The sequence below is a fragment of the Mus caroli genome, unplaced genomic scaffold (genome assembly GCF_978045245.1).
Source record: "Mus caroli unplaced genomic scaffold, Mus_caroli_1 scaffold_8, whole genome shotgun sequence".
Lineage (NCBI taxonomy): Eukaryota > Metazoa > Chordata > Mammalia > Rodentia > Muridae > Mus > Mus caroli.
In genome coordinates this window covers 132,268,140-132,290,859 of record NW_028227263.1, presented here as the reverse complement: position 1 = coordinate 132,290,859, position 22,720 = coordinate 132,268,140, and the positions used below count along the sequence as shown (strand labels likewise).

The following is a 22,720-nucleotide window of genomic DNA, read 5'->3' as shown; positions in this document are numbered from 1 at the left end:
GAGAACGCACTGCCCAGGGTGGCAGACTTGTGCTCTGACTTCCGCTTTGAAGTAGGTTCCTGGGCCCATACCTAAGCTTGTGAGGACTCTAGCGATTGCGGAGCTGAAAGTATCGTGGTTTAAATTGGTCATGATTTTGACAAGTTCCCCTGCTGTCTTGTGAGAACACAAGCGAGGAGGTGGTTGGATTCTGGGAATTTCTTATGAGGTAAAGGCAATGTATTCTGAAAACACAGTGGGGAAAATGTGTGGCTAATAGAAAAAGAAAAGCAAAACAAAACATCGAGGTGAATGCTGAGGAATGGAGAAAAAGAAGTCAGTTACAGAGACTACACTAGATGCTGAATTAAGAACTCACTTAAATCTGGGATGTCTGACCTCCCAAGAGGGAGTGGATGGATATCAGGGGGCTGTGGGTAAAGACAACCCAGTCCATGCCTGTATTGGCAGGTAGGCAACACTCAGCAGGGAGAGAAGGAAGACCTCTAGGAAGAGAAACAAAACACACACAGGTGCAGGGAGGGAACGCTGTCTATATGAGGAAAGGGATGGAGGGAAAGCAGAAAAAGGCCTGGTGGGCAGAAAGGCACAGAGAAGAAAGCTTGGGAGTGGACACAGAACACAGTAGGTATTCCAGTCCCTAATCCTGAGACGGAGAGGAGGAAGGGAGAGGGAGGAGCTGCGTCTGCGAGTGCACTAGGAGGGAAAGCAGCAAGATGCACACAGGCGGAGGAGTGCGAACCTCAGGGAGTCTGACCCAGAGTAAGAAGGAACCATTCTCCGCGTCCTGCGGGGTGAGGACTCACGTGACATTACGCACAACAAAAGGCCACCAGCCCAGCCTCAGCGTTAGATCCCAAGATGCCCAGACACGCAGGTCTAGGGCTCTGCTCGGCCTCTGCGGAAGAGGGAGGGGGCGGACAGCAAAGGACGAAGACACCGCCTAAGAACCAGGGAGACGCCCACTCACCACCTTGGGCTCAACTCCCACGTGGGACGCTAGAGGTCTGCGCGAGGTGTTCCTGAGCTGCCTGGCGTCACTAAAAGCTGAGTGAGGCTATCCGGGATAACCAGATCCAAGGCCGCAGGAGCAGACGCTTCCTTTTCCATTGCGGTCTCGAGCTCTGGAGCTTTTAGTCCCCGCAAACTGCTGAGGCTTAATGAAACGAAAACCTCGAGCCACCTGTCCCAGACTGCGCGAACCTCCTACGAGAGGTCATCCTTTTGCAATAGTACCTACCTACCCGTCTCCCCACCCTCCTTCTGCGGGGTGTGACCCAGGGCGCCCAGCGAGTCCAGCGCCCTTCCATTTGTTACCCCTAGGTAATCTAGGGATTGCCTTTCCTCAAAGAATTTAAAAGCAGGAAAAATCTCTTAAGGTGACAGCAGCAAGGAAACAAACGTAGCACACAGGAGCAGACAGAAATCAACCCATCCAGAAGAGCTTTTATTAGGGGGTAAGGAAGAACATAGAAAAGACGCTCTGCAAAGCAACCCAGCTTCCTCTCCGAGACAGTTTTTCGTCTTTTGAGTCTTAAGTTTGGAGAGTTCGGTTTGAAGACAGGACAGGTGACTACAAAATGCAGTTGCTTATCAACTAGTTACCTGTCAACACTTGTACTACTCATACAGATACAGTATCCTGGGATTTCTATAACATGTAATGAGTTTGGACACTGTCATGAATTTATTGGCTATTTGGATTTCCTCTTTCAAAATGGTACAGAACCAAAGCGTTTGCCCACATTTTCAGTGAGTCTTTTTTTATCTTTAAGATGCTGGATCCTTAACATATATAAGTTAACTATGAGCTACAATGGTCTTTTTTTTATTGCTTGTCATTTCACTTATATGGACTTTCTGATGCATATGAATTCTTAAATTTACTATAACCTTTCTCTGATACCCATTTCACTTTTAAATGTTTGCCTATCCAAGATGACCAAAAAAAAAGTTTGATATTCTCAACTAGAAGCTTCAAGCCACCTTTCCATTTAAATAGTTTGTCTATCAAACTATAGCCCCTGGATAAATGCTACTCCGAATCTTGTGTTTTTGGACAAAGAGTATTTTATTATAGTTTTGTCTTTTGGTTGCTTTTGTTTTTTTTTTTGTTTTTGAGACTGTTTATGTAGTCCGTGCTGACTGGAACTTGTGGCAATCATCCTGTTACTGCCTCTAAGGGCTGAGATTTACAAGTAAGCACCACCAGTCTGGCTACTTTAAAAAATGAAACTTGAATCTTCTGTAATTTTCACTGTGAAATACAATTTTAAAAAATCAGAGTCCATACGTAAAATTTTATTGGACACATCCACACACATTTGCCTACAAATTATCTATAGCTACTTCCACATTACAGTCATCTGTGGCTGAGTAGTTGCAGCAGAAATGATATTGAACACAGTTTAAAATACAACTTTTCCCTTGCAGAAAAAAAAAAATGCTGATCTGTGGGATAAGGTATAGATTTTAACTATATAAATTATTTTCCCCAAACCACAAGAAAACACTTCACACCACTAGGGCAAAAAAATAAATTAATATTGGTAAGGACATGAAGAAGTCAAAGTAGTCATACATCAAACGTAAAGTGAACATCATTTCCTCAAAAAAGCAAACAAAGATCCAGCAATTCCACTCCTAAGTATCTACCCAAAAGTACTAAAAATTGGCACATGAGTTTGTATGTTTTCAGGACAGTACTATTCTTAGTAGCCAAAAATAAATAAATAAATAAAATAAAAGCTGAAATGTCCATCAACCAATAAGCAAGATACGGTTTTAATCATATGGCAAAATATTTTTCAGCCACAAAAAGGACCTTGAACATACAACATGAACCTTTAGAACATTATGCTAAATGAAATGAAGTTACAAAGGGCCACATGTCTTACTTTTCCTTGATGTACAATGTAAAGAATTGGCAAATGCACAGTGAAAAGAGACTGGTGATTGACCGAGTCAGAGGAATGGGAGGATGCTAATATGTACAAAGGGCTTTTCTATGGATAATGAAAAATGTCCTCACAACCACCCATAATGAAATCTGATGCCCTCTTCTGGTGTGTCTGAAGATAGCTACAGTGTACTTGTGTATAATAATAAATAAATCTTAAAAAAAAAGAAAGAAAAATGTCCTGAAATTACAGAATGGAAGTGACTGAACTTGTGAGAATAACATGAGCCACTGAATAGTCCCTTTAATTTTTAAAACTTGAACACTAGTCTATTTTATCAGAAATGACCATTAATGCTGAATACCTTTGGTTATTAAGCATAGATACAAGTATAAACTTATTTACTTGTTATTTTTTTGCTAGGACTTCATTGTTCATATTCTGAAACCATTATCTTCAGAATCATAGATTAGATGTTTTCCTGTAAATGGGTTTACCCTTGCACAAAGTTTTGTTCTCCACACCTGTCTCTGCAATGAAACCATTTCTTTAACTGCGACTCATGAAGAAGTTCCATCTATGACTTAATTGTTCCTCCCTGTAACTCACATGGTGGAAGGTTTCTCCTCCCTAAATCCTAACCTCTTGTTGCATGACATCATACCCCTCACATGTCACACATGTAATTGCCTTTCATTGGGAAAGGAAATGAATGATCAAGCTTTTTAAAACTGTAATCATATTTATCCAACATAGACACCCCATCCCCTTTCTCAGCTTTACTTTTCTCTCAGGCATCAACCACCATCTGATACATGCTGTGCAATTATTTTTCTGCCCTGCTGAACTGCAAACACCTTGTTCTGCTTTCTGCTACAGTACCAACTCTTACTGCAAGTACTCTATACAGCTGCTGAACTAAGAAAGACATGAAGTTGACGAGCAATCTGCAGGCAGGCATACTTGAGCACTGATAACTTGAAAATCAAAAGGATATGGGCTAATGTTAACTAGTTAAGACACTGACCATAATTTTAAATGTTCCCCATCTCCATGTTGGAGGTAGAATCTGCTCTGGGCATGCTTGATGACGCTGAAATTTGCCTTCTTCTTGGCCAACCAAGTAGACGGGGGTGGGGTTAAAGTTACAAGAAAGCTACTCTATCTTTTCTGAGATTTCTTTCCACAAATGGCTACTCACAGAACTTATTTTATTATTTCCTATTGTTTGGGTCAGGGTCTCACTAGGTAGCCCCTAGCGGTCCTGGAATTCACTTTGTAAATCAGGCTGGCCTCAAACTCAGAGATCCACCTGCTTCTGCCTCCTGAGTTCTGGCATTAAAGGTGTATGCCACCATGCCCATGAACATCCATAGTATTTAAATCTCTAAACGAGTAATAAAATTCAAGGCTGTTAAAGTGGTGAACTCACAGAGGCCAAAAGAGGCAAAATAAGTCTTCTTTTCCTTTAAAAAAAAATGTGTAGCTATGGAGTGGAAAGGGTTGGTTTACTTAACTTGCTTGGTAAGAGAACACACTTCAGTCAGGAGTCTAAAAAGAACTATCAAGTGAAGTTTATCACCTTCAGATAATATAACAAATTACCACAAAAAACAAAACAAAACAAACAAACAAACAAAAAAAAACTGTGGCTTAAAACCACACATCGGTTATTCAATAGACTGTAAGAACAGGAATAGTTCCTTCTGGGGAGACTCTGGGGAAGAATCCATTTTCTTGCCTCTCTGGCTTTCAGAAGCCACTCATATGTGGATTCTCCAGCCTTAAAGCCAGGAACAGTAAGTTATGCACTGTTCAAAGTCAGGAAAAGTAAAATAAATGTTCAGTCTTTGAAATACTCTATATTCACTTTCTCCATCTGATTCCAGCCCAAGTTTTCTCTACCTATTTAAGGGCTGTGTGATTAAGTGATACTCGTCCTGATATTCCAGTATACTCTCCTGTCTATTCCCCAGTCAGGCCTACAACTGAAAATTGCCCAGGTTGCACTGGAAGTCATCAGGAACTCTCCCAACTCAAATCTCACCTTTCCCTCTTTAGTCAAAAGTGTCCATCTTCTATACAGTCGTTATTTTCACTAGAGCAGTTTTCCCTGCTCATCTGAGAAAACTCGCTTTAGAAAAGAGCAAGGGGAAACAATTCACCCTCACACAAATCCCATGTGAACTTACTACAATTTCAGAGTTGACACCTCTTCCTTTCGGTGCTTCCCTCAGGCCATAGCTGGCCTAGAGATGATTTCTTGTTCCAGAATCTGAAATGTAGTATCAAGAAGCAGGGACACTACTAACCTAATGGTACATGCATGTTTTACTTGAGAATAACAGACACCAAAGTGTTGCACCCTTGAGTGATATAGACAGTCCACTAGGTATTTGCTAATGCCTTATTCATACATATAACAAGAGGACCTGAACTCTACACAAATTAGTATCCGAAATAATCAACAACAGTGAAGGCAGGTGATAACTAAAATACAGTTCAATATTTTCTTGTTCATTATAGAGACAATCTGTAAGTTACAAATGATTGTGTGTGGGGTTTGTGTGTGTGTGTGTGTATACCAATCACAGTACTCAATAATATTCTGAGATAATAACTGTTCCAAGGACTATTTTTGTAGGATGTCTGACAATATCTTTGGCCTCTACTCACTAGGCACCAGTCCCTCCCCATCATACGGGTGCTAGGAACCAAACCCAGGTCCTCTGGAAGAATAACAAGTGCTCTCTACCACTATCTCTCCATCCCCATCATACGATAACCATCTTGCTGTCAAGGGCATGCATACAGAAGACTGAGATGTCTAACTTCCTTATGAATCTACTCAACAGTCTTAATCATCTCAAAAGAGGCTTATGATTCTCTCTTCACAGGAACCAAAAGGTAGAAGACAGGATCAAGTCAAAATGTCCAGGAGGAATCAAAGGCCTTTCAAGCTCTCAACCAAACTGACTAGCTTTCAGTCAGCTAACACTGCACTGAGAAAGGACATGGTAAGATTATTCCAGATTTTTCTTTAACTTTCTCTTCCCTATCCTTAGACTCTTATACCTCTCCCTCCATAATGCCATAATCTTTATATCCAAAATTCCAAAAGAAATGATTCTACGCCTCGGGATGCTCTGATTCCAAAGCAGCATCTGTCAGTATACACCTGGAGTTGCCTATGGCTTCCTGTAGCCATGATCTAGCCTTTGTAGGTTGTCTGACAGTATCTTTGGCCTCTATCCACTGGCAAAGATCTAAGAGACTCCAAATTTGTTTCCTTTTAGCTTCACTTTTATATACATTACCAAATTATTATATAAAAATGTATAAATAAAAAGGAAAAAGAACACAATTGTAGTCTCCTAAGAAGCCACTTAATTCTATCTTCCACTGCTAACCTACAACCAAATACGAACATAATTATAGCAACAATAAATCTACTTTTACACCTTCTTTTGCAATGATCCGAGTATTTTTAGGATGGCAATGAAACCTTTGGATTTTGCTTCAAAGGACCTGAACGCTACACAAATTAGTATCTGAAATAATCAACAACAGTGAAGGCAGGTGATAACTGAAATACAATTCAATATTTTCTTGTTCAACGCCTAAAGCAATGGATCCTATTTCTTAGAAGCAGCCCTTTCCACCATGGAGAGTATTTTAGTCTTAAGAGGGTCAACTTCCTTTCAATCACAAGCAACTCCTCTATCCAGTTTCACCTCACTAAATGAGTCATCTGTGCTCTGGCAGGACCATAAAACACAAGTGCATTCAAACAGAAAACCCTAGCTACAGCCTGTGGTAGGTTATAGAGCACTGGGTAAGACATCCCACCACTATGCCTTTATGGAAACAGGAAAGTACAAACTGACAAAAGTGTCTAACACTTCCAAGCTTTGACTCTATAATAAACATTTGCTTGTATACAATAAGGTGATACTATTAAAGATGTCTCCTACTGGTTACCTACTGAATGAATTCACAGGTTCTTTCCAATTTCAGTATCCTGATGTAAAGATAAATGAGTATCTCTAGGAAAATGCCTTCCTTGCTGACAGGTGCTTTATTTCAGTGTATGCACTACATGTTTGGTATAGGCTGAATCATCCCTGAAGCCTTTACTACATTGACTACCACTCAATCCTCTCTTCAGGAGTTCCCTAATAACAGTGTTAATGCAATTATAGAATATCTCGTATTTAATTTTTATATATATAAAAAGAATTCTTTTCTGTTAGCAAGGGAAGTCACATCTGAAAACAAATCCTTTGTTCACTCAAGGAGAGTATGGCCCATGTCCATTATGTTTCCGTGGGCTGCTCTTCAAGGTGTGTTCTCTGATGTCGGGCAAGACACCAGCTCCTTCTAAATATTTTCCCACAGTGAGGACACTGGCTGGGACCCTCTCTGTTATGAAGTCTCTGATGTACTACCAGGTGAGTGTTCTGTCTGAAGGACTTTCCACATTTCAGACACTGGTATGGAGTCTCCTTAGTGTGAATCCTCTGATGCTTGGTCAGACAGGAGCTATCCCTAAAAGCTTTACCACACTGATTACACTCATAAGGCCTTTCACCAGTATGAATTCTCTGGTGCCGGATAAGTCCAGCAATGTTCCTGAAGAGTTTACGACACTGGTTACAACCATAAGGCTTCTCACCAGTGTGAATCCTCTGATGCCTGATGAGATATGCACTCTCAATGAAAGTTTTCCCACACTCTTTACATTCATAGGGTTTCTCCCCAGAATGAATTTTCTGATGCACAATGAGGTGAGAGTTGCGACTGAAGGATTTCCCACACTCTACACATTCAAAAGGCTTCTCTCCAGTGTGTGTCCTCTCATGCTGAGTGAGGTATGAGCCATCTCGGAAAGCCTTTCCACATCTGCTACACTCATACGGCTTCTCACCAGTGTGGATTCTGAGATGCACCGTAAGGTGAGAAATGTCAGTGAAGGGCTTCCCACATTCATTACATCTATATGGTTTTTCCCCTGTATGAGTTCTTTGATGCAAAATCAGGGATGAATTTCTGTTGAACGTTTTTCCGCAATCTAGACATGCATAAGGCTTCTCACCTGTGTGAATCCTCTGGTGTTGTGTCAGTGCTGACCCATCACTGAAAGCTTTCCCACACTTGCTGCATTTATAGGGTTTCTCTCCTGTATGAATCCTTCGATGTACAATCAAGTTGTAGTTCTTGGAGAATGATTTTCCACAATCATTACAGGTATAAGGTTTCTCGCCAGTGTGAGTTCGATGGTGTAAAACAAGAGAAGAGTTCCGTTTGAAGCACTTGCCACATTCAGCACATTTATACGGTTTCTCAGTAGGATGACTTCTTTTTTCATTAAGAGATGAGCTCAGGGCTAAGATGTCACCAAAGTCCTTACCTTTATAAAATTTCTTGCTTCTTTTCTTAATTTTTTTATCACAAAGGGCAGTGGTAAAGTGGTTTAAAGATTTAACACTTTCTATGTATTTGTAGGGTTTATCTCTCACCTGGTTTCTTACAAGTTGAGTGGCTTCCGTGGAAGGTTGGGTGGCTTTCTCACAAGCATCACCGTCAGCAGTTCCCTTAACTGCATAACTTTGGGGGCAACTATGTAAGGTTTGGTCACAATCAAAAGTTTTAATATCTGAGTTATAAACATGGAAGCCGTTTGTCCCAGGAACTCTCTGAGAGGGTAGAAGGGCTGGGTTTGTACTCAAATGCTCCCCCAAATTAACATGGCCACAATTTGCTTCCTGCGCCTCTGTTTTCTCATCAATTAAAGGAGATTGCCTCAAATTTCTTTCCTGGTTCTCACAGTCCCAATTATCACCTAAAATGGGGAAGCAGGGAGCCTCTCTTGTAAATCCTTCCATTTCTACCTCAGAGGAAACACTTTCTTCTTCAGGAACATTCTAAGCTATTATTCTCAGTCTCGTGTTCCATACTGAAAAGGAAAAAGAAAAAGACATTAAGTAAACACAGATATATCTGGAAGAAAATGAAAACTGATAATGGGGTGAATATATTTCACTCGTTTTCTTTTTCAAATTGATATCTGTAAAATAGAGAGTTCAAATGAGGGTCGAAGGCTAAAGCCAAGAACAGATCCAAAAGAAGTGACATTACATTGTAATACTCTCAGAAAACAGGTCAAAGGAATACTGTGTAAGGTACAAGGGAGACAAGGAGTCAGAACTACCATCTTGTGCACTGCCCTTTTTTTTTTTTTTTTTTTTTTTTTTTGGTTTTGGTTTTTCGAGACAGGGTTTCTCTGTGTAGCCCTGGCTGTCCTGGAACTCACTCTGTAGACCAGGGTGGCCTCGAACTCAGAAATCTTCCATCCTTTGCCTCCCAAGTGGGATTAAAGGTGTGTGCCACCACTGCCCAGCTAGACACTGCCTTCTTATCCCCATCACCAATGCCCCTCATCAGAAGTCAACACACATTCTTCCAACCCCAACTTCACAGAGTTATCTACAAAAACATAGAATAAGGAGTTCTTGCCCCAGATCTATGATCAGAGTTATGCTTTCTCGGATGAGAAGACAGCACAGGCTAGCGAACCTAGAAGATCTGGGTGTGTGCTCTAAATTCCTTAGAGACTATCCTGCACAGTTGTTGTGAGAATTCCATCATGTCTAAGGCAAGGTCCAAGAATACAGAAGGAAAAGTATTTGGAAAGTGGCTCCAGAGCTCTTCGCCATTGTTAATCTCTTTCTTACGACCTTTCCTACTCTTTATACTTTATAATATTAAGACAACTGGGGTCCAATGAGATGGCTCAGTGGGTAAAGGCACTTGCCAACCTGACAACCTGAGTTCAATCCCCAGGTCACACACATTAAAAGGAAAGAACCTGCAAAGTTGTTCTCTGACCTTCACATGTGCCATGACCTTCACACATGCCCAGGCCCTCAATCAACCAGTCAATCATTGTGAGGAAAAATTAAAAAGAAACTGGCTCTCTTTAAAGTAAAAACAGCCACTTCACTCAGAACATATATTTTAAGATGATAAAGTCTTTCACATAAAACCAAAGATTAAAGTACAAAAGATGCTTTCATAGATAGGACAGACCTTGAGCAACAGAGCGTAAGAAGCAAAAGCCATATAGACAGACTAACAAATTCAACGTCAACACTAAAATTTTCAATGAAACAAAATACAATAAAAAAATATACAAGTGGAAGGTAGAGACAAATACTGATAAAGATTATCACCCAATATCAACAAAGAACTCATACAGAAATGAAAAAAAAAATGTATTTTATCCTAATGCAAAAATAGAAATCCTGAAAACAACCATCTTCTCATACTGTCAGTTATTCAATTACATCTTCTGGTTGTTTTGTGTTTTGTTTTCCTTTGGCTTAGTTTGGGGTTTGTTCTGTTTTAGTTTTTGAGACAGGAACTCACTATGTTGCCCAAATTCATCTCAAACTTCCTGAGATCAAGTGATCTTTCTGCCCATCTTCTTCATCATATGACTCATAAACTATAACTCTAAAAACAAAATGGGTGGAGCGGCCTCTGCTTATACTCCCAGCACTTGGAAAACTGAATCTGGATGACTGGGAAATAAGGAATCACCCTGTGCCACACAGTAAGTTTGAGGCAACCTAAGCTACATGACCCTGTCACAAACCACCAAATATGCAGGCAAACAAACAAAAAACTCAACACCAGATGTGTGGTATGAGTAAAATAGAAAAGGAAATCCAGAATTGCAAACCAGTGCTGTATATACAGCACTTGAGAGGCAGTGGCAGGAGGATCGCCACAATTATGAGGCTAGTCTACTCTATATAGCAAGTCCTGGATCAGCCAAGGTTAGAGTAAAGCCCTTGTCTATAAATAAACTAATTAAATGAATAAATACAAGTTTGATAACATACTTAAAGCTCAGCTGGCACACAGTATATGATAGTTAAAGCCTGTGTTTATTCAGTCCGTGTGGCTGAATAATTTGGTACCAGCTGTTAAAACATAAAACATAAAACTGTTTTCTTTCCCTTCCAGCATGAACATATAATCATGGTTACCTCAGAAACTTGTCTTAATCAGGACAAGTGAATAATCAATACCTACGAAATGACCTGCTTTCTAATTTATTTTATGTGTATAGGTGCTTTTTTCTGCATGTATGAAAAAAAGAAATGATAAATGGGTACTGCAAAAAAAAAAAGAAATGATAAATGGGTACTGCATGCATATCTGTAAAAGACCATACATGCAGAGGCCAGAAGAACATGTGGGATCCCTGGAGCTGGAGTTACAGATGATTGTGAGCCACTATGTAAGGACTGGGAATTGAACCCAGGTCCTCTTGCAGAGAAGCCAGTGCTCTCAACCACTGAGCCATCTCTCTAACCCCTTACTGAATGATCTTAAAATGAAATTTTAAAAAAAGAAAAAGGAAGGAAAAAAACAGACCAATAATAGTGAAGATGAAGTTTAATATGACTGGTCATGATTACTCAATATCAAAGTATCAAAGTAGAAAACCAAGAATTATGGAACGTTTCTTTTGAAGTACTGAAGAGAAAACTTACTAGGTTAACCAAGATTTGGAAATGAGAGTTAAAAAATAACAAATTACAAAAATAACAAATTCAGAAAAAGCAAAAGCAATTCTTCAAAGGAGGAGGGACTGGAGAAAGGAGGGAACAGGAAGAAAAAGAAATGATAAATGGATACATCCAATCCAATGCTGAAAAGAAAAGCAGTGCTGACCAGATAAGGTCACAGTGCGATACAACAGTAGTAATGCACGCCAAAACAGAGGAAAGGCATCTACAATCAGAAGAAATCAATATGTACAAATAAAACAAAGAGCTTAGTTCCTTTCAGAAATGGACATTCAGAAAAACTGCTGGACAGGGACAAACAGCAAAAATGTTCAGTAGCCAGCCTTATAAGCCAGATGAAAAACCATGTACAATGAAAGCCAAATGTTTTCTAAGCACATGTGAAACATTCCTTTAACCAAAGAACATACTGAACAAAGGTCAGACAACAGCAGAAGAGACTAGTCTACTGGATATAATGCAGTCAAGCTAACAACCAATCAACAGGAGAATATCAAATACAAAGCAAATAAAAATGAAAACAAAAGCAGTATGTAAAACAAACTTGATACCTACCCAGCTTGATAGACAGACAGACGGATAGAAAGATAGACAGACAGACAGGCAGACAAAGTATGACAACAACCCATTTCTTTTAACGAACAAAGCAAAGATCTTGTCTTACTTTAGAATGCTTTCTAAATTCAAATAAATAATAGTCTCATGATCTCAATTACAGAAATTTATACCTCACAGTCCTGGAGTCTGAGAAGTCCAAAACGATGGTCAGGTTTAGGTAAAGGCTCACTTGATAGCTTACCAAAAAAAAAAAAAAAAAAAAAAAAAAAAAAAAAAAAAAAAAAGCTCAATATCACTAGCCATGAGAAAAATGTAAATTGAGAAGTCCAAAACGATGGTCAGGTTTAGGTAAAGGCTCACTTGATAGCTTACCAAAAAAAAAAAAAAAAAAAAAAAAAAAAAAAGCTCAATATCACTAGCCATGAGAAAAATGTAAATTAAAGCCACATCCACTAAGAGGCAATAATCACTTCCACATCCATGTAGCTATTCTACAAGACAGAAAAATTGTTTGTGACATCTAAGACAAGAAAATACATTGAAGAAATAAAGTATTACAAAGTATAAAAAGAAACAGAGTATTACAAAGCTATAAAATACATATACATCCTATAACATGGATAAGTCTTGAAGATGTTTTCTAAGTGAAAGAAACCAGACACAAAGGACTACAGATTCTATAACTAGGTATACGAAATGTCCAAAACAGACAGCAACAACAACAACAAAAAGCCCAGCATGGTAGCACACGCCTTTAATTCCAGCACTCGGGAGGCAGAGGCAGGCGGATTTCTGAGTCTGAGGCCAGCCTGGTCTACAAAGTGAGTTCCAGGACAGCCAGGGCTACACAGAGAAACCCTGTCTTGAAAAAACAAAACAAAACAAGGCTACATCAAAGAGAAATGGAGAATATAAAAGTGATAGTTAATGAGTTTTCTTCTGGGGGGGCATTGATGAAAAAATTCTAAACTTGACAGGCATGGTGGCGCTGACCTTAAATCCCAGCACCCAGGAGGCAGAGATGAATGGATCTCTGAGTTCAAGCCAGCCTGGTCCACACTGCAAGTTCCTGTCAAGCCAAGGTTAAATGGTGAGACCCTGTCTCAAGAAAAAAAAAGAAAAAAGGAAAAAAATCTTAACTATATCCCTTCAGAGGATAAACTACATGGTACACCCACAAGCCAGGTTTTTGTTATTGTTGATTTAAGTGTGCTGGCCAGGATCAGACCTATTTGCCTACTCACCAGCTGATGGTATATTCATTAAGAGTTCAGGAGAAAAATTAACAGTTACAAGGCTGTGCCGAACTTGTGTAGAAACTGCTCATCTCCCAACTCTGGGATGGTAGGCACCCATCGCCATGTCTAACAAGAGTGTGTATTTCTTTTACTGCTTTTTCAGATGAGAAAAATATTCTAATTCCTAATTCACACGCATTCTCACATTCATATTTATAAACAGATGCAGAAAAAACTTATGGGGCAGGGCTCTCCATAAACCTTAGAATGGCTAAAATCATGTAGCTCAAGGGCAGTGACTGCCTAGCATATACAAGGTGCTTAGTTCAAAACCAACCACACACACACACAGGGTGCCAGGGGGCAGAGACGGAGAGAGAGGTCTTAAGGTAAAATACTGAGCTAAGAAAAGATATAAAGCAAAATACAGAACTAAGGAGTTATCCAAGTTACCAGGGTAAAGAACTTCTCTAAAATACTGTAGGTATAAAACATACCAAAAGAAAAAAAGAAAGAGAAAAAGAAACATCTAACTATATGAAAAGAGGAAAAACCAGGAATACTGGGCATTTAAAAATCAAAAAAGTAACAAGGAATTTAAAGTAGCAACCACAAGAAGGATTTACTAATAACAGCAAGCACTTTAACCACAGGATCAAAAATTGACCACTACCAACTTTATGTGTTTTACTTATGTGATTATCTGCAAGGCAAGAAAAGGATTGTCAGTGAACTAAACAAAGGCACACCCCACAAGATAACACCCTATGTCTTGTAAGAAACATCCATCAGGGCTGGTGAGATGGCTCAGTGGGTAAGAGCACCCAACTGCTCTTCCAGAGGTCCAGAGTTCAAATCCCAGCAACCACATGGTGGCTCACAACCATCCGTAAGGAGATCTGGCGCCCTCTTCTGGAGTGTCTGAGGACAGCTACAGTGTACTTACATATAATAAATAAATCTAAAAAAAAAAAAAAAAAAAAAAAGAAACATCCATCAAAACATTACAAAATTGGGCTGGCGAGATGGCTCAGCGGGTAAGAGCATGGACTGCTCTTCCAAAGGTCCTGAGTTCAAATCCCAGCAACGACAGGGTGGCTCACAACCACCCGTAATGAGATCTGACGCCCTCTTCTGGTGTGTCTGAAGCCAGCTACAGTGTACTTACATATAATAATAAATAAATCTTTGGGCCGGAGCGAGCAGAGTTGACCAGAGTGAGCAGGACAGAGGTCTTAAAAATTCAATTCCCAACAACGACATGAAGGCTCACAACCATCTGTACAGCTACAGTGTACTCACATACATAAAATAAATAAATCTTTTTTTAAATTACAAAATTATCAAAGAGAAATAGCATTAATAGTTGAAGGTGATTGAAAAGACAAACTTAATGTCACACATGATCCTGGAATGAACCTTGGCACAATGCAGTTTTAAAAAAAATTTTTAAAACTTAAATATATATAAGTTATACAATGATTGGTCCCAATAACATTCTATCATAGATCTGGGTGGGGGCATGGAATTCCATGTCCCCTTGAGGATTAAACAGGCAGTTCAGGTTGTTGGCAGAGACTTTTGTTTTGAAACATTTCTTTTTACATATTGGTATATGTGTGTCCATATGAGTGAACGACACCTATGTGTTGACACTCTCTAAAGCCAGAACAGTGCATTGGATACCTGGGTGAATCGGATACCTGGGTGAATTCTCTGGACCTGGAATTACAGGTGCTATACGTCCCAAAGCTTGGGTGCTGGAAACCAAACTCAAGTCCTCTGAAGAGCAGCAAGTGCTCTTAACCACCGGGTCTCTCCAACCTCACAAGATTAACATTAATTTCAGTAATGTGGCCACTGGGAGGCTGGTAGGATACCCATTCTCCTTTGCTCATGGAAAAGGAAAAAAAAAAAAAAAAGCAGGTTCACATTTTAAAGAGACTCATCACTAAAGAATTTCAATGTGTAGTGTTAGAATATTCACAGTATAACTTCTAGTAACCCAGCCCACACACACACTATCGTGCCTGCCTGTGCTACATTCATTATGTGTGTAAAATATAGTGGGCATGTGTTTAAAAGAAAGGAAAAGCCAATGTAGCAAAATGTTAATACGTGATAATCTGGATGGTTTCGTCATTATCTATTAAATTATGCCTGCAATTTAGCTGTGGGTGTGAAATCTTTCAAATTAGAAGACTAGGAGAAGGCAGGAGGAGAATGGAGGAAAAGTTAGTTGTTGGAGGAGGATGAACAAAAAGTGTGTTTTTCCAGGAAAATAAAACCATTGAAAACCAAGGAAGAAACAGCAAACTAGAGAAGGGACAAAACAGAGGAGGGATGATACGTGAACCTCCCTGGGGAGGGGAGGAGGGATAGTTAAATAGATGATGGATGGACAGATAGACTGATTGATTGATTGATTGATTGATTTTGCAAGTACCAGCAGAGTGAAGGGAAAGTCACCTAGAAGATTCCATGGAAAACAGCCTCGTCGCTCATTGGAGTCTGGCAGCCAACTCAGCCCGAAACCGGCAAGTAAGAAGGGCCAGGTGCCCAAAGGATCTCAGCAAAACCTCCGAGAACAGCGGGGCTCGAGACAAGGACGCCCTAAGTAACGAGCAGGAAAGAGGGACAGCCTCACCCGACAGCAGCGCGGAGAGCATCTACACCAGCCAGTCAGGGACCCCTCCGACCCGGGGGTGCACACACCCGCGGGGACAGCGTTGTCCCCGCTCACACCCTCCGGGTGAGCCCGAAACTCCCTCGGCCCGCGTGAAACCCAAAAGCTCTGCACGCCACCCTCCAGCACCCCTCGACTCCCTCCCGCAAGACACGCAGAGGGGAAGCTAAGGAACAGAAAGGCACCGAGGCGCGGAAGGACTCACTACAGGATGCCGGCGGCGGCCATGGTCCCAACAACTGCGCGTGCGCAGATCCTGATCCTGCGACGCGCACGCGTAGAGGTTCAGTTGCTTCTGACTGCTGTGCACTCTGATCTGAGAGTCTTGCACCCGTACCTGCAGCTGCGGAGAGGCAGGAGCAAGGCATTGCGATCAGGAAGAAACGTCTCCTCGCCTTTATTTACAGAATTATAACTAAGTTATTGACTCATGGATATTCATTTTCTACCACGATTCTATCTTTTGAGAGGGTTGGCTCTGAATATGAGAGTTCCCTACCTCAGCATCTCCAGGACTCTCCCGATGTTATAATTTTGTTCTAGAGCCTTATTTTTTTATTTACTGCATAATTTAACAAAAACACGATTATAGGTGAAAAATACTAAAATTCAGCCAAATACACCTCTTTTCTTGACAATCATTAGTGGAAGTAAGCTATGTTTATTTTTTTTTTCCTTATGTGTATGAGTGTTTTGACTGCATGTATGTATGTATCACATGCCTGCAGTGCCCTCAAGACCAGAAAAAGGTGTCAGATTCTCGAGGGCTGGAATAACAGACAGTTGTAAGCTGTCTCATGGGTGCTGTGAATTAAACTCCAATCTTCTGGAAGAACAATAAGTGCTCCAGGCCCGTGTCAAAGGTGTATTTCACCAATATCCTAGATGTTTCTGAACCCAGACAATTTTCAATGAAGATTAACCAACAAAAAAGTTACAACTGGATTTCTCCATTTTGAACACAAAAAATAAAATGTTTTGTGTTTTGTTTTGGGTTCTTTGTTTTGTTGGTTTTTTGAGGCAGGGTTTCTCTATGTAGCCCTGGCTGTCCTGGAACTCACTCTGTAGACCAAGCTGGCCTCGTACTTTTGTTTTTAAGAAAACAGTACTGAAGAGATGGCTCAGCAGTTAAGAGCACTGGCTGCACTTCCAGAGGAGCCAGGTTTGATTACTAGCATCCACACGACAGCTCACAACAGTCTGTAACTCCAGTTCCAGGGGATCTGTTGTCCTCTTCTTAAGTCTGCAGGCACTGCCCATCAGTGGGTTACAGACAAACATACAGGAAAAAAAGCATCCATACACATAAAATAGAAATAAATAAGTCTCTTTAAAAAACAATAATACCAACAAAAGCAGATTAGAGTTGTAAATGGGAAAACAGAATCTGCTACAAGGGACTGTTTAGGGTGATAAAAGATTTCTTCATTGGTTGTGCTGGTGGTTATAAAGCTGTGTTTGAAACACACTGAACTGTTGGGTATGGTGGCACATCCCTTTAATCCCAACACTTAGGAGTCAGAGGCAGGTGGATCTCTGAGTTGGAGGCCAGTCTGGTCAACATAGTGAGGTTCAGATGAGCCAAAGCTCCAGAATGAAACAGTGTTCAAAATCAAAACTTGATCGGGACACAGGATGGTTGCTCGGGTAAAAGTGCTTTATGCAAACCTGACAAGGAATTCCATTCCCAGAACCATATTTTTAAAAGGGGGTGGGGAGCCCAGTACAGTGTCACACATCTTTGTATGACTTCAGTACACCCACAGTTAGATGGGAAAGAGGACAGAAGCACCAGAAGCTCACAGGTCAGATAGCCTGCGTTTTCTGAGAAGACAGCTTCTTAAATGAAAAAGATGCAACGGCCCTTGACTCAGTCTTCTATCCATCTAGACACATATACAGATGAGGCATATACCTCTCTCTAAAATTGTACTGACTTCCCTATACAAGAAGGAAGGCACAAGTGAGGATGCTTGAATCTCACTTATAAGGTGAGATAAAATAGTCATAAGAAGCAGATGTAGGAGGGAGAGGAGAAAGGGAAGGTAGGGGGAGGGGAAGAGAGGGTTCAGAATCAGGTGTAGGGAGGAACAGGTGCAATGGACATCTGTCTATGAGAATGAATGGAAATCTGCAACTGACAGTGGTGGGGAGGTAGGAGGCATCTCCAAGAAGAGATAAGGAAGGTACCCGAAAATCAATGAGGGTGACCTTAGCTATGACTCACAATGTGAAGGATATGGAACCAGAAGAGGCCAACTCCTATAACCAGGCAGTAACCCCAATGGAGCAACAGGGACATCAACCCACCCACAAAACTTTCAACCAAAAATTTATAGTGTCTACAAGAAATGCAGAGACCCAGGGGTGGAGGGCAAGACTAAGGGAACAGCCAACCAATAACCAGTCCAACTTGAGACCCATCTTATGGGCAAGCACCAGTCCCTGACACTATTAATAATACTGTTATGCTTACAAACAGGAGTCTGGCATGGCTGTCCTCTCAGAGGCTCCACCCAGGAGCTGACTCAGATACAGACACCCACAGCCAACCAGTGGATGAAGCTTGGGGACTTTTATGGAAGAATAGGAGAAAGGATTATGGCCTCTAAGGAGATAGGAACTCCACAGGAAGACCAATAGAGTCAACTAACCTGGACCCTCGGGGCTCTTAGAGACTGAACCACCAACCAAAGAACATAAAAAGGCTGGGCCTAGGCCTTCCCACTGATTGGTAGCAGAGGTGCAGATTGACCTTCATATGGATCTCAAACAACTGGAGCAGGGGTTATCCCAAAAGGTGTTGCCTGTACATGAAATATGTTCACCTAGCTGAACTGCCTTGTCTGGCCTCAGTGGTAGAGGTAGTGCCCAGCCTCACAGAGACTTGATGTACAAGGAGGGGGGCTACCCATGGGGGCCCTCACTTACTCAAAGGAGAAGGGGAAGGGGGAAGGATTGTAGAAGGAGGTGCCTGGAAGGGGGCCACTGAGTGAGATGTAAAGTAAATAAGTAAAAATAAAAATAAAAATAGATAGATAGATAGATAGATAGATAGATAGATAGATAGATAGATAAAATTGTACTGACTTCCACATACACACACATACACACCATTAATCAATAAAAATCTAATCAAAAATAAATACTTTCTGAGTCATCAGACTAGCAAAATTAACAGGAGAGCGAACATAATCTTCCATGGCTACTAATGAGAAAGTAAGTTGGTACTGGCAATATCTTTAAAGTTAAGGGCCACTGGATGGTTTAGCAGGCAAGAGCACTTCCTGCTTTATTAGAAGACCCAACTTACATTTCCAGCTTCCACAGCTCACAGCTCACAACTGCCTGCTGCTCCAGCTCCAGAGGATCTGATATTCTCTCTGGGCTCTTCTGGCACCTGGACTCACATGCAATAGCTATTCACAGATACATATACATTACTAAAAATATATCTTCAACAGCAAAAAGTTAATTACACATACACTTGTCCCAGGCCCTCCAGTGGTAAAAGTTAATCCACTGGAAGTATAAACATTCAGGATTCTATTAGAACACTATCTGTGATGAGGCGTGGGGGGAAACAACCTAGAGGCCATACACTATCCAACTTTCAGAATGTTACAGTGGGAAAAAATGCGATACACTGAATTTTATTTTATATGGAATAATTGTGTATTGCATAAACTGCAAGGGAGTAGGGAGTACAGGAATACTATTGACTACTATATTGAATTTTTTAAAAAATGGATTATAGAGGATTACTTTGAACTTCTGATCTCCCTGCCTCTCCCTCCTGAGTGCTGGTATGCTCCATCTCAGCTGTCTTTTTTTTTTCTTTTTATAAATCATGTATATTACATCTATGCACCAAAAATTTTATTGATGTAACACAATCCTCATTACATGTAATTCCTGGAGGAGGAATCCATTTAAATGTAGGAAATAAAATATGATAATGACCCTAAGTTGGTTCTCCTAGAAGAGCACTGCTGAATCATCTGGTGGCCCCCTCACCTTTAAATATAAGAACTATAGCTATAATATGAATAATAGCTATGCAGATCTCCTTATTATATTTGACTCAACAGAATGGGCCAGTGGCAGACAATATAGACATCCCAAGTATAAGAGTCCCACTTTGTTCCAAGATGACAATGATTGGACTATTGCACTAGCCCAATGGCGGGGGAGCCGGGTACAGGGACAGAGAAGATCCTGAGCAGCACTGAGTAAAACAGGAAAGAATATCCTGGAGACTGTGTTAGAGTATAGTTCATTTGTTTGGAGGGGGCAGGGGATATTTATACCCTAAGGAGGATGGCTAGATGGGCATTGGATGGGGCAAGAACATTGAGGGTGCTTCATTTGCATACTCTAGTACAGTAGGGGCCAGGGGAAGAATCTTATAAGGTCATATACAAAGGAAGTCAAAGCCTGAATGTTTCAGGTCCAGTACTCAGATAAAATGGCAACCAGCCCTCATTACACATGGAGACACATGAGCTTATCAATTGTTATAAACACCAGGACAATCTGTGCCTAGGAAGCCAGGTTTCTGGGGTCTGTTGGAGCCAGAGGGAAGAAGCAGGGGGCAGGAAAGAGCTAAACTCCTGCCATTCTCCTGATGAGAAAATCCAGGGTTTGGGGGCAGCAGAGAAGTCATACTACACTGGATGGAGTTTATATAAATGTAAAATGGTCTTTACACACGGCACCTCCCTTTGGAACTCACGACTCTCGATAGATACTTTCTAAGTGTGCTAAGTATGTAAGAGTCTTTCCCAGGAAAGATTCATCTCAGTACATTTCAAAAGTCATATAGGAGAAAAATGACAAAAGTAGGATCTTTGATAAGTTGTCCTTCTCTTCACATCATAAAATAGACGCTGGGGTGGGGGGAGGGAGTAGTGAGGGAAAAGGCTTTCTACCACACTCAGCCTTCAGGAGACAACATCAGAGAACTCACACTGAGAGAACTGTATTGTGTACCCAGTGTACAAAAACCTCTAGGTATATGTCTTAGTCAGGGTTCCTTTTCCTGCACATACATCATGACCAAGAAGCAAGTTGGGGAGGAAAGGGTTTATTCGCCTTACACTTCCATACTGCTGTTCATCACCAAAGGAAGTCAGGACTGGAACTCAAGCAGGTCAGAAAGCAGGAGCTGATGCAGAAGCCATGGAGGGATGTTGTTCTTCACTGGCTTGCCTCCCCTGGCTTGCTCAGCCTACTCTCTTATAGAACCCAAGACTACCAGCCCAGGGATGGTCCCACCCACAAGGGGCCTTTCCCCCTTGATCACTAATTGAGAAAATGCCTTACAGTTGGATCTCATGGAGGCATTTCCTCAACTGAAGCTCCTTTCTCTGTGATAACTCCAGCTGTGTCAAGTTGACACACAAAACCAGCCAGTACAGTATATTTGCTTCACACTCCGGGTATTCCGTGTGAGAGGATTCATACTGGAGAACTCTCTGTGGGGAGAGTTAATTTGTAATCTTTCAACAACAGCTTTACCTTTTTTTTTTTTAAGACAAGATCTCGTGTATCCCAAGCTGGTTTCAAGCTCACTATGTAGCAGGGGATAACGTTGAACTGCTCACCTTCCTACCTCTGCCTCTGCCTCTGCCTCCTGAGTACTGGGATTGAAGATAATAACTTTAAAGGCACAGCTTTTTATTTTAAGCCAGGAAACTCAAATATGTTAGAGAAATATCATCACACATAATAAATATGGAAGTAGAGCTGAAATTCAATTTTATTTGCCATTAGAGATAAACTATAAAATGGGCAAAGTGATCTGGGGGCCATAAACAAATAAATTACCTAAATTCATGAAGACTGTCATGGCTTCCTTCAGTCACAGACAAGCAGTTCTTTACTACAAGTCCCTTTGTTTTGCCTCAAAAAACACCAACTAATGGGACTCGGGATCTGATGATCAATGTCTGATAAAATATTATTGCAATGGATAGTCAATTTGCATGCAAATGCTATCCACAACAACATATCTTTCTTTATCATAGATAACCAAAAGACCATCAGCCTTGAAGGTTCAGAGAGATCATACATCCTAGCATACTCTTTAGGAGCGATGTGTATATGATTTTAAAATATTCAAAGAAGGATGAAGGTTATATCATCAATTTCTGCTGCACATTCTATGTTTTCATTGCAAACAAATCAGACAGAGTATAATAACTTATCAATGTGTTTGTTGTCAGTAGCATTACACTATTTACTTAGGGGTGCAACATCTAGGCAGAATTAAAGACATCCCATTGTCTTATAGCATTCGGATGCCAAGAATAACGATAAGTTCAAACCAAAGCCCTCACAGCAAAGGGAGAGTGGATGTAGCACTGGCTCCTGTTCAGAGATCCTAAGAACTTGAGGACAAGAAATGATTCCTTCCAGTAACAAAAGGACGTAGTTTTAGAATATTTTCCTCTTCACAGATAGCATTCATACATGAGAGTAAACATTTTCAAACTGGCAAAGATTCAAAAACTATCTCTTTCAAGGAGAAATTCCCCAAGAGGACATAACAGTAATAATTCATAATGATATGTGAGCCATGTCCCAAAAGACATGTAACAGAGGTGCTCTCTATAGACATTTTAGTCCTAAGGGGGACAACCCTGCAAGCACTCCAGCAGTCCTTCAATACTAAGGGACAAAATGTGGTACAAGTACACAGTGAAATACTCAGAAGTTAGTAAACTTCTGATACAG

General features: G+C 40.7%; 1 protein-coding gene across 3 annotated transcripts; it reads right to left on the bottom strand.

The window, feature by feature from the left end:
- Window positions 1-1,440: 1,440 nt before the first annotated feature.
- On the bottom strand, window positions 1,441-16,228 carry Znf329 (zinc finger protein 329). 3 transcript variants are annotated; one of them, XM_029480011.2, is made up of 3 exons: window positions 16,188-16,216; window positions 15,743-15,909; window positions 1,441-8,856 (listed from the first exon to the last, which is right to left on the bottom strand). In XM_029480011.2, the coding sequence occupies exon 3, from the start codon at window positions 8,783-8,785 to the stop codon at window positions 7,217-7,219; it is 1,569 nt and encodes a 522-aa protein (XP_029335871.1). In that variant the 5' UTR covers window positions 8,786-8,856; window positions 15,743-15,909; window positions 16,188-16,216; the 3' UTR covers window positions 1,441-7,216. The 3 variants fall into 3 exon arrangements, with proteins under 3 accessions (XP_029335871.1, XP_029335872.1, XP_021021619.1); XM_029480012.2 differs by having other exon boundaries at window positions 15,766-15,909; XM_021165960.3 differs by lacking the exon at window positions 15,743-15,909 and having other exon boundaries at window positions 16,188-16,228.
- Between the last annotated feature and the right edge of the window lie 6,492 nt (window positions 16,229-22,720).